Source organism: Melanaphis sacchari, unplaced genomic scaffold, assembly GCF_002803265.2.
Source record: "Melanaphis sacchari strain LSU unplaced genomic scaffold, SCAv2.0 Contig1_pilon_pilon, whole genome shotgun sequence".
Lineage (NCBI taxonomy): Eukaryota > Metazoa > Arthropoda > Insecta > Hemiptera > Aphididae > Melanaphis > Melanaphis sacchari.
The window spans coordinates 5,696,976-5,712,386 of NW_020270976.1; the positions used below are offsets into that span (position 1 = coordinate 5,696,976).

Here is a 15,411-nt window from a genome sequence, read left to right on the forward strand (position 1 = left end):
GTCGTCGGTGGTCGATGTCACGTCTCCAATCGTTTGCCAAGCAGGCGACCGTGCAATGTGTGTCAATTGTCGCACCGCTTGCGTTAGCACTGGATATTGTTATGGTAGTTCTTGCCACACTCACAGATATATATTATTATCTACGAATAGTAATAACTGACACGATGACGTCGACGATAATGTTATCACGGAACAAATTATCTATATTCGCGATTCTAACTTATTACTCATACGGGTGCCGCTCTTTCGGAACTATTGCTAATGACACTCTATAAAATTTTTCACGCGATAACGATAAACGTCATATTATTAATCTGAAATACTGAAATAGTGATATAGTAATCAGTGACTCAGTCTCTCAACTCAACTCTGTCAGTACTCAGTAAAGTTAGTAGTCAATTGTAAGTAATGTAATCACTAATCAGTATTCAGTGCACTGTCCGCCTAGTCCACAAACTGTTGGGTGGTAGTGGGCTTTGAGTTTTGAGTGGGTCTCCTTTACTCTTTGCCGTATTCCGTAGAGTGTAGACTATGGCGAAGACGTGAAGTGGTGACCAGTTAATCGATAATATCGTTGTTCGTATTGCGTTCCGTTTCCCGAAATAAGAACTAAGAAGGGCTCAGTGGCGACTGACGAGCCGCTCTTTAATTTTAATATTAATTTTATTATTTCTATTGTTTGCTATTTATTTGTATTTTGCACACCCGGAGAGTGTCGTCGCACTAGTCGCTAATCAATATTTTTCGTAGTAGTTGTCTGTTTTCGGAATACACGTGCATACCTAAGCATATAAAAACGTATAATATTATATACATTTGAGTAAGCCTCTCACTGTCTAAACTTTATTAGTCATTATTATTATTATTATTATTAATATTATTATTATTTATTATCATGTAGTTCTGAGAATTCAAATTGTTCGCTATATTAATATTATATTCCCAGTCGCAACAAGTATACGGCAAGATTCTGATTATCATGTAATGGCATATTTTTCCATCCGATTTTCAGCTTGTCTTGTAGAAATGCCATAAATTGTTTTAGAAGTTCCCTAGGATTGAATGTCCAAGTTTTATTTATAAAATACGGGCGGGGTGCCAAAAAAATAAAAAATAAAGTGAATCTGATAAAAAGAAAAAAACCAATGATTTTTGTATTTAATGATCTATTGTATGACAAAAATTTTAGGCAGTCCATACTTTCACGGTTATAAATATTGTAACAGTTGTAACACTAAAGAAAAACTCATGAACTATTATTTTTATGCATATTATTCAATACATATACGATATACGACTTAGTAACCTTATAAATAAAAAAAATAATATTTTAAACTATTTTATTAATTATAGTAAAAATTATTGAATATGTCTAGGTTTAGATTAAAAAAATTAACTTTTAAATAAGAAAAAGATTTTGAATTAAATCAAAATTAAATTAAAATTTCTGTAAGTACCTAAACTTAATGATAATTTTTTTTTTGTCAAAGCATAATTTAAGCTTATATTTGTCTAAACCATTTCCTATTAATTTTTTTTGATTAATTACTAATAATTAGTGCATAAGACTTAAAGCATTTTACATTTACATATTAAACTTATATTGCACAAATGCAAAAATAGCCGAGTAATGAGTACCTATATTACAAAAATATGTAATTTTATTTCAAATATAAATGCATATTTTAAGTTATTTTTGATTCTTATACATATATATATATTTAATGTTTTGTTACATTTAAAAAAAATTAATTATTTTATAAATATTTTTAATTGTGTAATGTTTCACCTATAAAAACTTAATAGTAGTCAATAGACTGTCAAAACAGTGATATATATGAAATAATTATATTTTTGTTAGATTCAAATTAATTTTAAAATTCATAACTCCGTAGTGGTTATTAGTACATGGCTGGTCTTGATAAATGGAATCATTATTATTAATTTATTAACAACTTTTTTTTTTTTTTTGGTGCAAATCATACACTTAAAGATTTTGCGATTTTTTAAAACCTATTCTTTTTTTTTTCCTACTGATATATTAAGAAATAAATAATAACATTCTTATAAATCAATAATATTATTTATAATCAATGCTTATACTTACAATTTATTAGTCCAAAATAAATCAGCTTATAACTCGTGTTTTGTACATTAAAAAAGTTTTCAAACTAACTTTTCATCTACAATTAATGGTCAAATTATTTATTTTTTTAAATTTTATACTTGTAAAGTATAATTTTTAAGTAAAACTTAGTAAGATAAGTAGTATTTATAGGTATTAATTATAATATTATTATTAATTTATCATGTTTAAAAATGTAGGGTTTCTTAGTATAAAATGTTTGTATGTTATTTGTATTTATATAATAACATTTTTCAAAAACAATTTTGTCTTTTGTCAATATAATATTTGATTAATAAATAATTTTTTATACAAAAGAAAAATTAATAATTAATTAATATTTATATCATTATCATTCTACCAAAGTACCAATAATAATAACTTTAATATACTAGATATGTTACAAAGTTGCTATTTTCAATGTTTAATTAATAACTAATATAGATTTGTGTAATTTAAAAACATTGCCAAGCAAAATATATTTTCAAGTCATTGGTTTTTTTTTAAACTACAATAAAACCTTTCTATATTTCATTTTCCTTATTACAGAAAATATCAATAGTCTCAGTTCAAATGCAATTGTGTTATTGACCTCTCTAATATGGAAAATTCTTTAAAACAAATAAATGTGTTGGTTCCAAATGATTCTATTATAGATGCTTTACTGTACAGAAATAAATTTCAAAAAAATAATTAATTTAATAATTTATACAGAAAATGTTATAATAATATTTATATTATAGTGCATAATAATTGCATCTTTACGTATGTTATTTCATCAATTATTATTTGCATTTCAAATACACCTTGATACTAAACCTTAATGTTCTGATGATATTGACATTGATGTGGGAGCGCTTGTTAGTGATATATTTGTTTAGTGTCTCAATTGAGATCATGAGTCATAAATGTACGTGGTTGATGTAAAATAACCATGACAACAGTCACAACAATTATTCAAAATGTATATAGAAATAATAATATAATAAACAAGACTCAGTATAAATTGTTTAGTTTAGTTTTAGCCAGTAGATATTTTACTAATTAGATTTAACTAGTATAGCGTGTATAGTAACTATCTATGCTAACAAAAAAATTATATTTTTCAGAATATTTTTATTAAAATATCGTAAGTGTCAGAAAATTAAAATGTATTCCAATCCAAATGTAGCACCACCACCACCAGGTATGAAAATTTAATGTGAAAAATAATTATAATATTTTAAGCAAACAATTAAATTAATATATTTTTTAGTTGATATTAATTTTAATTAATTTTTTATTAATTAAGTTAGGTTGGTTCGATTTTATATTTACTTATCATTATTTTATTTTTTTGTATACCTAATTAACTAAAGACAAATAATTTTAAGTGGATGTTATTTTTTAGGATTTTCTCAATATCACTCACCACAGAACCAATATCCACCACCTAATAATCAAAATCAATATCCACCTATCGGTAATCAAAATCAATATCCACCAGTTGTTAATCAAAGTCAACCTTATCAACATGACCAATATAATATGTATCAACATCAACAACAAATGCCAGCTCAACAAAATCAGGGATATTCTATGATTCAAAATCCAAACTATCCACCTCCGTATTCACAGCAAGGTTATGGACAGGTTATTCAACATCAACCCGGCACTTATCAACCATCTCCTCAAGTGATGGCTGGTTAGTTATTTTATGGTTTAACTAAATTAAAAGTTATTTAGGATTAGTTTCAAAACAACTTATTTAGGTAATACGTATATCCGTGAATTTTCTAATAAATATAGTTTTAATCTTAATATAAATCAGTAGTTTATTATTTTAAAAATTTAAATCTTATAATTTAACAGATGGTTGGATGCCAATTCCTCAATCTATACCACAAAACTGTCCAAATGGACTTCAGTATCTTTCAACAATTAATCAGTTACTTGTTAAACAACAAGTGGAAGTTTTAGAAGGTAAAAAGTAAAATAAATGTATTAGCACTTACTATTTAAGTCTTTGAATTTAAAACAATTAATAGAAACTATTGGTTTTAAATAATTATATTTGTACAATATTTTCAATAGTATTTGAATCATTGTAACTTATAAATATTATAAATGTTGTATAGGCTATAATTGTGTACCAATTGAAAATTTAATATTTTATATTAATTATGGTTATTTGTAATATGTTATTTTAGCTCTATTGGGATTTGAGACCAATAACAAGTATACAATTAAAAATAGCGCTGGTCAAAAAGTGTTTTATGCTGTTGAAGATAATGATTGTTGTACACGAAATTGCTGTGGGCCAATACGGCCATTTGAAATGAAAATTTTGGACAATTTTAAAAATGAAATTATCCATTTATCAAGGCCTTTAGCATGTCAATCCTGCTTTTTTCCTTGTTGTTTACAGGTAAAATAATATGTTATATTAAAAATAAATACTGGAATTATTTAGTTATAAAGTTAGTTCGACACATAGACCTGAAAGTTAAAACAAAACTGCTTTATGTTTTTTAAAACAATTTAAATAGCTCTGTGTATGTGGAAAAAGTTGAGTTTATATTTTGTTTTATTATTATTTACTATTATTCTATGTGCCATAACAATAATGATTGGATATAAAAATATAAAGCTTTGTTTAATGAATAAATGACTTGAATAAAATCAAAATGTGTCAAATATTTGTTGTTCATATCTTATACTAATAAAAATGTTATATTTTTTTTTATTAATTTTAATGTTTAGACCCTTTTATAAATGGGCAGCACGGGAATGATCCAATTTCAGGATATTAGATTCAATAAATGTGTCTTAAGTACATTGAGTTTATCATATATTTAATTCTAAAGTGCATTTAAAACTTATGTCTCCAATTTATTTCTTCTAAATAATTTATAATCTAATTTCTATTCTAAATTATGATCATCTGCAATAAAGCTTATTTTTCAGTTTTTTTTTCTATTTTAGGATACTGAATATTTGATAATACTTTAGAAACAATAAGAAGCTTCAATTTTATATTTTGATTGTAGTTTCTGGTCTAGTTTGTATTTAAAAAAAAAAAGAGAGAAGTGTTTAAAATAAAAAAAAAATCCTTGTAAACTTTTAAAAATCGAAATATTTACTTAAAACCAGTTCTCTGTTGTTATTTTGTTGTTGTTGTTGTTGTTTTTTTTTTTTTTATTTAATGAACGATGGTGGGATCTCATGTTTTATGTATGATTTTTAATTTATTTAAAATTGTATAACAGAAAATTGAAGTATTTTCACCACCTGGGTGTTTGGTTGGATCCGTTGAACAAGATTGGTCAATTTTAACACCAATATTTACCATTCGTAATGCAGCTAATGAAGAAGTATTAAAAATTGAAGGCCCAATATGTCGATATAGTATGTGTGGAGGAGATGTTGAATTTAAAGTAATTTTTAAAGCTTTTAATTAAGTTAACTAAATATTTTGTTTATACGCAAAGACAAAGTTTAAGAATTTTTGTCACATAATAATAATGGCTTTCAGATATTATCTAAGGACAAAACCACTGTAGTTGGCCGTATATCCAAACAATGGTCTGGACTTTTAAGAGAAGTATTTACTGATGCTGATTTCTTTGGTATTACTTTTCCTATGGATCTTGATGTTCGTATGAAAGCTGTTATGCTAGGAGCTTGTTTTTTGATAGTAAGTTAAATGTAAACTAATATCTTTGAATTTTCTTGAATATTATTAACTCATGTTTATTTTAGGATGTCATGTTTTATGAAAAGCGAGGAAATGCAGAAACTGATGGCATTGGACTTTGTTAACTTTGTTATCTTTCATCATGTATAATGTATAACTTTATAATTAAAACAGTAGTTATATAGTTATATTCATTACTATTTTTATATATTTTTTTTAAATATCGAAATTTAAAATCTTAATATTTTAATTTTTAATTTCACTGATAAAAAATATATATATTATTCTCATATATATTATAATTTGTGAAATACACTTTGAAAACTATCATAATCCTTATTTTTGTAAAAAAAAAAAATGCCATAATCTCATATTTGTTTTTAAATTTGTGCTTCACTACAGTTTGAATAATGTGGTACTTAAATACTCTATGTTATAAAAAATTAATTTCAGGTGCGATCAAATTTTTTCCAGTTCAATTTGAACACACTCCTTTATTGTTATATAAAAAGTTAGGTATTAAATAGCTAAGAGTTCAAAATTAAAAAGTAAATTAAGTGATTCTTATTTTTTGTAGAAATTCATGAACTTTATGTATTTAGATTTATTTTCATTTTTTTGTTGTATCATTTGATTGAGATAAAAATATTAACTTTTTTTCCTACCGATTCTATGGCTTTATGAACAAATGTTTAGTATTATTGTTTTAAGAAAAAATAGAATTTAAAGCTATATACATAACTGGCAATTAATTCAACTCTTAATTACGTTTTTATAAATATTTAAGTTTTGAGTTCACTATTTTACTAATATTAAAAATACATTAAAGTATTTTATTTTTGTTATATTTAACGTTTTTGAAATTTTCATAAAATAATTACATATTTATATTTTGTTTATTAATTAATTTTAATATTTTTAAAGTAAATGTTTTTTTCATTGTTGAATTTATAATATACAATAAAATATATTCTATTTACGTTAAGAGTACATTTGGGCAGCTTCGTGCATTCATCAGATTTCGCCATATAACATCCCTTCTTCTACCACAATACTGACTGTTGTCATATGAGCTCTCTGCTAACATTTTTAACTGTAAGTAGTTTGTTATGATTATATTTCAGTATAATTCTTTAATATTAATATATAAATTTACGCTCCACAACTGTTGTAATGATTCAATATTCTATAAATAGATTTTTGGGCGATGGCAATGCTAGTAATATACCCACTAAACGACCACCATTTCGTATGTAACACGTTGCTGAGAAATACTCTTTTGTAAATGTATTGTACTATATGTCCATGTTAATAATAGCATAAAATTATTTTAGCTATAATTGATATTGATTATTGAAAATATTTCAGTAAATACTAGTCAATGTTGTTTACCAAATGTTTTAAAGTTACTTTTGCCAAATTTTTCTTAAAGTTTAATGAAGACATGTTTTTATTGCCAAATAACTTATTTTAATTACCATATTTATTTGTCAAACAAAAAATAAAAATTTTAGTCTTATTATCAAATATTGTAAAAAAATTAATATTAATTAACCATTTATTAGTTGTGTTTATTATTTTAACCCACCTAACAATTACTATTTTTATTTTAATAAATATTACACTGCTATATATTTTTTTTCTTATTTTATACCTATATTAGCGTAAAGCCTAAATGATTTGCTAAAATGTATTTAATTGAAATGAAAATTTATTTGTAACTTGAATAATTTGTATTTATTTATTACTATTGTACTAAAATATTGAATTTAAAATCTAAATTTATATTTATTTAAAAAATAAATATTTTTGTTAACCTATATCTACCATAGCACAAAAACTTTTATGCATTTAATGATACCTGATATAATATGACATGACAAAATGTTAATATCTAATTTTGAATGTATTTTTTTACTTATGCTGTGTATTTGTTGTTTGAATAAATATATTTATTATGCTCATTAATTAATATTATATTTTTGAGTATTATGTTTTAAAAATCATACATGTTTCCTGTGTTTAAAATATTCATGTATTTAAAAGTTATATGTCTGGATGATCAAAATATATTTATATACATTTTTCCCAAGTAAATCATGAAAGCTTCATAAGACCTATTTATTACATATATTAGTATTTCATAGCATATAGTATAATTGATAAAAAAAAATTAAATGTCTTGATAAACTTCCAAAAAAAACTAAAATTCTTTCAGATTTAGTGCTCAAACTTCCATTAAAAAAAATTAAAAAATTGAATAATAAGAATGGATACCAAACTGCATTTTTGTTTCATAATTTTTTCTTAGTGTGTGAATAATTTAAACAATAAATTTAACATATTTTATATTTTACACTATGATAAATGAATCAGAAAAACAATTATTAAAATTATATTAATATAATGTTGTATGAAAAAAATAATATATTTAAATAAATAAATGTAATGAACAGGTGTGGTCCAGAAAATATGGGTAATACATTTATCCATCACGTATATCTGGATTATTTATATTATATTAAGATTTAAATAATATAATCCCTATAAAGGTATTAAAAATTGTAAATAAAATGTAAAAATAATAGCATAAATTAATTACTATGTAATTATACATAGATGTATTAGGTAATTAATGTTTATGAAATTTTCATCTTATCGTAAACATCTGTTCTACGACAAATTATTTTATAATCTTTACTATCCAACTAGCTGATCTACCTCGATCAAAGTTAATACACAAATATAATTGTATCTATATCAACTTTGTACTTGATAAATATATTGATCATATTACATTCTTAGCGAAATATATCAATTGATCATTTTGAAACACTAGTAGCAGATATATTATGAGAACTAGGGCCCGAAATTATATGTAGGTACTAAAGACGTCTACTAAATATGCATGCATTTATGTACTGATTATCATTCAAATATGCAAAAAAAAAAAAAACGATTAAAAAATGTCTTTTATTTTCATTAAGTATAAATAAATAAAATTGAATAAAAGTTATGCACACACGGATCACGACAAACACGACGATTTGTATGATTCACTAAAATCTACTCAATAACAGATTACCCGATAGGTCTCAGATAAGATAAGAAGACGACTTGGTCAAATTACATGGGCTATAAATATCACCATAAATACGTTATTTTAATTAAAATGAGCAAAACATTACATATTATGCATTTAAAACCCGTATATATGCGATAAAAAAAATCGTAAAATACAGAAATATGCAGCACGTCATGTAAAAAAATGACATAATAAGCAAAACAAGACTTTATATTAAGGATCTATTTGACTACAAATCAAACTTTTGACTTGCTTAGCTATTTTTTGGACTATTCAGAAAAAAAAACATATAAATCCGGGCCCTAATGATAACATATTATTTTAATAAATCTATTTACATAATAATATATTATAGCCAGATTAGTTAGTAGTTAGTACCATAATAATCAATGATAATTCATTTTTTTTTTTTTAATTCATCGTTAGTTATAAATCAGTGTCAATATTAAATCATCGCGTTCTATTTATTCTATGTATCTATATTATTATGTATGTCTTATTTTATTATTCTAACGGAATACGAATACAATACCTAACCGTATTACTCTTTTCGTACAAGGCGGCACGCGGTAGCGTTCGAAAACAACCTGTACACCGATGTACCGAAATTGCATATACACCACGCCGGACGACGAATGAAAGTGCCTACACCGTGGTTGTTAATATTTAGACTCCGTAAAACTAGTGGTCGATATATTTTCGGTTGGTTACATTTTTCATTTGACCGTAACGCCTTTAATACCTCGTTTTAAATATTTATGTATTACATGTATATTTTTTTGTATGATAATAAATCGAAAATTATTTTAAAAATATAAACGTTTAAGGTGAGTTTGATTTACTATCTATATTAATAGTACTTAGTAAGTACCTAGGAACATAGGTACTTAAAATAAGTGCTTGTATGAACGTTACGACATGAAAAAAAAAACCATTGAAATTTTTAAACGATAAACGAAAAAATAAAATACCATAAAAACAAAACATAATGGTCAACAAAATATATAAAATTACAAATATGTTCATAGATGGTTTAAATAGGTAATAATAATTAAGAAATCGCCAAAGAATTTAAAACATTTTATTCCGATTCAAAAATACATAAAAGATATGACGTGTCTATGCTATAAAACGTACAATGTGTAACTAAAAAATCAATGTGCATCGAAATCTTAACACTGATGCTAATGATGACGAAGAGAAGTGAAGAGAATAAGAGATTGGTCTCTAACAGGAATGTTAAAAAAAGTACACTTCAGTGCACTTTGGAAATGTATTTTAAACTTTATTCGACGTGTCGGAGTGAGCCACTGCTTTAGAATTTATCAATATAATATTACCATGCGCTATTTTTGTATTATTTAGATAGACGTGTTGACAGATTTAGACCGATTTGAATCTAATATTTAATCATATCATCCCCAAATGTTTGACGTGTCTATAAATCGAAATCAAAAAATAGAAACATAAATAAAAAAGGCTAATTTTATAATCTATTATTTAAAAATTAAAAAATCGAAAACCTTCGTTTATTATACAAGTATTCGCGATAAGTTAATCAATTTAAAGTTAGAAATTTAGTAATTTTATTGTAATTTTTCGACGAATCGGCTTCATATTAGTACGTAATTTTCAGAATTTTCATAACTCAATTTTCACAGAATTATTTTGTTTTTGTTTTTTAAAATATTAAGATAAATTAATAATAATATTTTAATATTATAAGTACCAAATATTAATTTTTGCAGCCTTTATTATTACGTAAACAATATTATTTCAACAAGAACAATTTTACGAAATTTGATGGTATAATCATTATCACCCACTAATCAATAATTACTAATCACTATACAATTATTAAAAAAGAAAAAATGCTTCGATCATTAACTTCAAGCGAAGTTTCTTGTACGAAGTTGGGTTTTATTGATACTTTGGTTGGTTAAAGATAGAGATTTCTCTGTGCTTTTAAAATAATCGAGAAAAACAAATAAAAACTACAGACATTTGTTACAATTAATAAAATTGGTTAAAATAAATTGTTTGAAAACCTTGGTTAGCAGATAGTTAAACTGTCTATGCTCAAATTTTGTTTTTTAATTATATAAAATAATTTATTATTGAATTAAATTTAATATGTCCATTGAAGTGACCTACTTAATGACGAAGTTCATTGGATACTTATATTGTACATCAGAGCGGTTACCCATTAGAAGGTTATTTTAGGTTAATTATTAAAAAACAAATTCTGATCGGCTGAAGTAACAATCAGTTACGTGAATCATTCTTGTTGGAGATATAATAATTATTAAATTATTTGAAAAAATTTTCCGGTCGAAATAATCAAATACATATCCGTAAAATCAAAACACTATTCGACATTTTTCTTTTTACTGGCTAGTGGCTATGATATCTATCACGTCAGGATGCAGTTTATCTCCTATAATAATATTCCATTAGAATTTTGGTATAGTAATAATCAGGTATAAAATGATAATCTTTTATTTATTTATATGTATGGAATAACTTATCTAATTATTTTAAAATAGATACATATCTACTTACTCATTGATAAAATTATTATTATTCATAATAATAATATAATTAGTATACATATATTTGGATATTAACGACAGGCATCCGATATATTTGGTATTTAAAAATACTAGTGTACTGTGATTTGGTAATATTATTAATAAACTGGCAGTAAACAATTACCTGATATCGGTATCAAAGTTTGAAATAAGTTTCGTGAGCTATAGGATAATTACCAGAATTTTCACTTATTATACTCGATAACAATAACCAGTTATTTTTTATAAATCAAAACTACGTAAATATCAATCGGAACAATAATTAAATACGTAATAATAAAATTGTTATAGTTTTTTTTTCAAAACTATTTTCATGAATATAGTCGTTGTATTATATTATTTACTATACACACAAAATGATTTTAATTGATGTACCTGTTATCTCTTATTTTGAAAAATGAATGATACTAATATATTTTTAAACATTGGTTAATTTATCAAGTTTTCAAAAAGTTTTTTTATATGATTCTTGAAAAATTAAAAAATTGGACATATTTTGTACCTGCAGCTGGTTATTGCACCGGTTCATCGGTGCGTAATTGCTATTGGCCTGCAATAAAAATGACATTTTTTTTTTTACCTTTTTTATACAGGCTTATATAAAATTCAAATCAGTCTTTCTAATTGCTAGTTATAAATTATAACATATATGGGTGATTTCCGGTTAATTCTATTGGGCAAGTATAATCCTATTAGATATAATGGACTATATATCATACAAACGAATTATAAATTGTTATTTGTCATATAGGTATTATAATACCTTCTAATATATTTTCAATAGGAAATTAAATGTTGTGCGTGATAGCCAAAGTACTTCGTCGAACACACAATCAAGGTCCTTATTATTGCCCATAGTTATTAGTTTACAACAGACCCAGGAGCGGTGAAGTAAACTAATAGTCGTCGAAGACTGTTCATGATATAATATACGGCAATACGTCGGTGTATAAAGTCCCGCTATACCGTTATTAAGCATGCGTTTTTTTTTCTATGGTCAAAAGTTGTTGAATTATTAATACAAGTGATTTATAACATGCAATGTCATTCTAGCTAGAGAAAAGTTTTGTAGAAAAAAAATATACACACGAGAATGATAAAAAGAAAATAGATGATAAAAAAAAATAGACATAATTTTTGTCGTGTATATTAATGATCGATATGACAATGTATAATATATTATATAATTGTACGTAAAATATATTATTTTTACTCGCACATTGAGTATCAATAGATAATAAATATAATTAAATCCATTAATAAATAGAAACTTTTTTATGTTAAATTTTTATGTACGAAAAATATATTATTTTAAAAGTCGGACTTTTAGTGTGTGTGCAGTGTGTAGTGTTCGGTAAACCATTAATATAATATTATCATTAAATACGCATTTATCTAATTTATAAACGTATACCGTACATCATTCAGTGTAAAAAACAACATAAATAGCTAAAATATAAATAAATATTTTTTTTTTAAACCATATTATATTAATATTATACTGGTTTGCATATAAATATTGAAGAATTATAAAAAAAAATTTATTTACGTTTATTCAAAATTATTATTTAGCACTTATTTATTTAATAAATAATATTTGGATATAAAAAGCTAGGTACCTAAATGAATACCGTTTCTCTGTGCATTAGGATTATCGAGTAGGTCACTATTATTGATCTGCTAAATTATCCGTCGATATAATATCATAGTGCACGAAAAACGATTTTGAGCGATAGCGATCTGTCAGCCTATATCACCTAGTCCTAGAGATATGTTTTTTTATTGATAAAACTAGCAGAATCATTTTTTTTCAGTATTATAGTAGATTTATTTCATTTTTTCGAAAAAATTACATTTATCGTTTATTATTAGTATTTAATTATTATAATATGTATTGATACCATATCATATAAAGTTATAAGACTTAAAATTGAATAACATCATTCTGCTAATATCGTGAAATAGAAAAAAATAAATTCCTAGTACCTATAAATAGATAATATTTTAAAATAAATTAACAATGTCATTTCGCTTAGTCAAATTCATAATAATATAAAATACATTAAATTTTAAATTCTCACGAATAATATTTTTAAATTACAATCAAATAATGAAAATATTGTTATTTGTCGTTAAAATACGCGACTTCGTCTAAATGGGAACTTAAAATTCCATGAAAAATATTGTTTTTAAACATTATTTAGATTTTAAGATTTTAGTATGAACTACTTATAAACAACCTTGTATTATATTTTTAAAGATTAAATATTAAAAAAAGAAAGTTTTTATGCATTTTTAACAACAAAATAATTTTAAATATTTTGTGATATTGATGAATTTTGTCGAAATTCTAACTTCAAATGCATACTAAAAATAAGTAAAGAATGTCTTTTGTGGAACTTGTATCTAATTTGTAAATCTTAGATATGAAGAACATTTTTTTATAAATTTCTAGCTATATAAAATAATTTATTAATTTTAGCGGTGTATTGTTAAAATGTTAACTTTAATTTCCTATAAAAAACTATTGTGACTATAGATTTTTGATGTTTTTTAATTAGTATTTATATTACTGTATATTTCTAACCATATGGATATTTTAAATGTTATAATAATTATTGATAGTAGTAAGTATTAATAAATTGTATGTACTTAATTAGTATTTATGCATGTATTTATCGATGCAACATTAGCTTGCAGAAAAAAATATTTTTATTTATTACGCCAATTATTGATTTGAAAAATAAAAAAACAATAGTATTTCACACATTTTACAACGAATGGTTATAACATGGTTTTCTGTATTAAGTTTTATTCAGCTTTTTTTTAAATCATTGTTAATTTTACTTTGAAATATTTACGAATTGTGATATTATGTAATTTTAGTAATCGACAACAACGTTGTAACAGCCCCTAAATATATATAATATATATATATATAAACTTGTATTCACTTTAATGTTATTATTAAATTATATAATATATTCACGTCATATATAATGCTAATACAACAATATGGGATTATAATAATATTATATTTTCTTAAGATATCTACCAAACTGGCATAATAATATATCGTTTAGGGGCTTAAGTCTTTGAGGTTCTATCGAAACGGTATGGTCGGATTGTAATATGTATATAGTGGATGAACTTACAAAGGAACAATGAGAGCAAATGTTTGCGAAAATCGTTGGCAGTTAAGGTTGAAAATTGTGTTTACACATGCACACTAAGGAGATGATTAAATTTGCGTGGCCTGAGGCAACGTTAGTAAACAGACACAGATGGCAGCAGCAGCCGCGGTGGTTGACTTCGTTTGGTTTAGAAGCGATGTGCATGTAATAATGTAGATGTATTATAACTTGTAAGTATACGTAAATATATACACGTATGTATTATGTATGTACATTATACTATATATGGTAATAGAGTATATACTATAACCTAACCTATACCGTATAATATATTGCATTCATATTATACACGAAACAACAATAACATTCTCTATACAAGCCGCCGCTGCTCTATATATAGTTATTATTCTGTTGCAATATTATAGTATGGCGATTCTTATTAATAATTATTATAAATAAAACACAACCATATTTGTTATGTACAGTGAGTTAAAAATAACGACACATAGTATACGGTTGAATTTATTTAGGAGTTAAATTACGATATTTTGAAACACTACCTACCTATAATAATATTATGGAATAACTGTTTAAAATATTAACTTAAAATCTTATTATTATTATTTTTTAAATCATGTTTCTTAATTCACTTGTACAAAACAAAACTCGATTTAGCCACGACAAACGGTAATTACATATGTTATTTAAGTTATTTTTTTCAAACTAAGTTTTTTAATTTTTAAAGTTATGCTAAATAGATAAAAAAAAGATGAATTAATTTTATTCTTATTCAAGTATAG

At 24.3% G+C, this 15,411-nt stretch overlaps 1 protein-coding gene across 3 annotated transcripts; it reads left to right on the forward strand.

Moving 5' to 3' along the window:
• Positions 1–154: 154 nt before the first annotated feature.
• Positions 155–6,008, forward strand: LOC112593146 (phospholipid scramblase 2). 3 transcript variants are annotated; one of them, XM_025337466.1, is made up of 8 exons: positions 155–401; positions 3,235–3,311; positions 3,516–3,809; positions 3,977–4,087; positions 4,315–4,532; positions 5,374–5,541; positions 5,640–5,801; positions 5,867–6,008. In XM_025337466.1, exons 2-8 carry the CDS (start codon positions 3,275–3,277, stop codon positions 5,924–5,926), a joined length of 1,050 nt encoding a protein of 349 aa, XP_025193251.1. In that variant the 5' UTR covers positions 155–401; positions 3,235–3,274; the 3' UTR covers positions 5,927–6,008. The 3 variants fall into 3 exon arrangements, with proteins under 3 accessions (XP_025193251.1, XP_025193253.1, XP_025193252.1); XM_025337468.1 differs by having other exon boundaries at positions 155–387; XM_025337467.1 differs by lacking the exon at positions 155–401 and adding an exon at positions 431–820.
• The last annotated feature ends 9,403 nt before the right edge of the window (positions 6,009–15,411 follow it).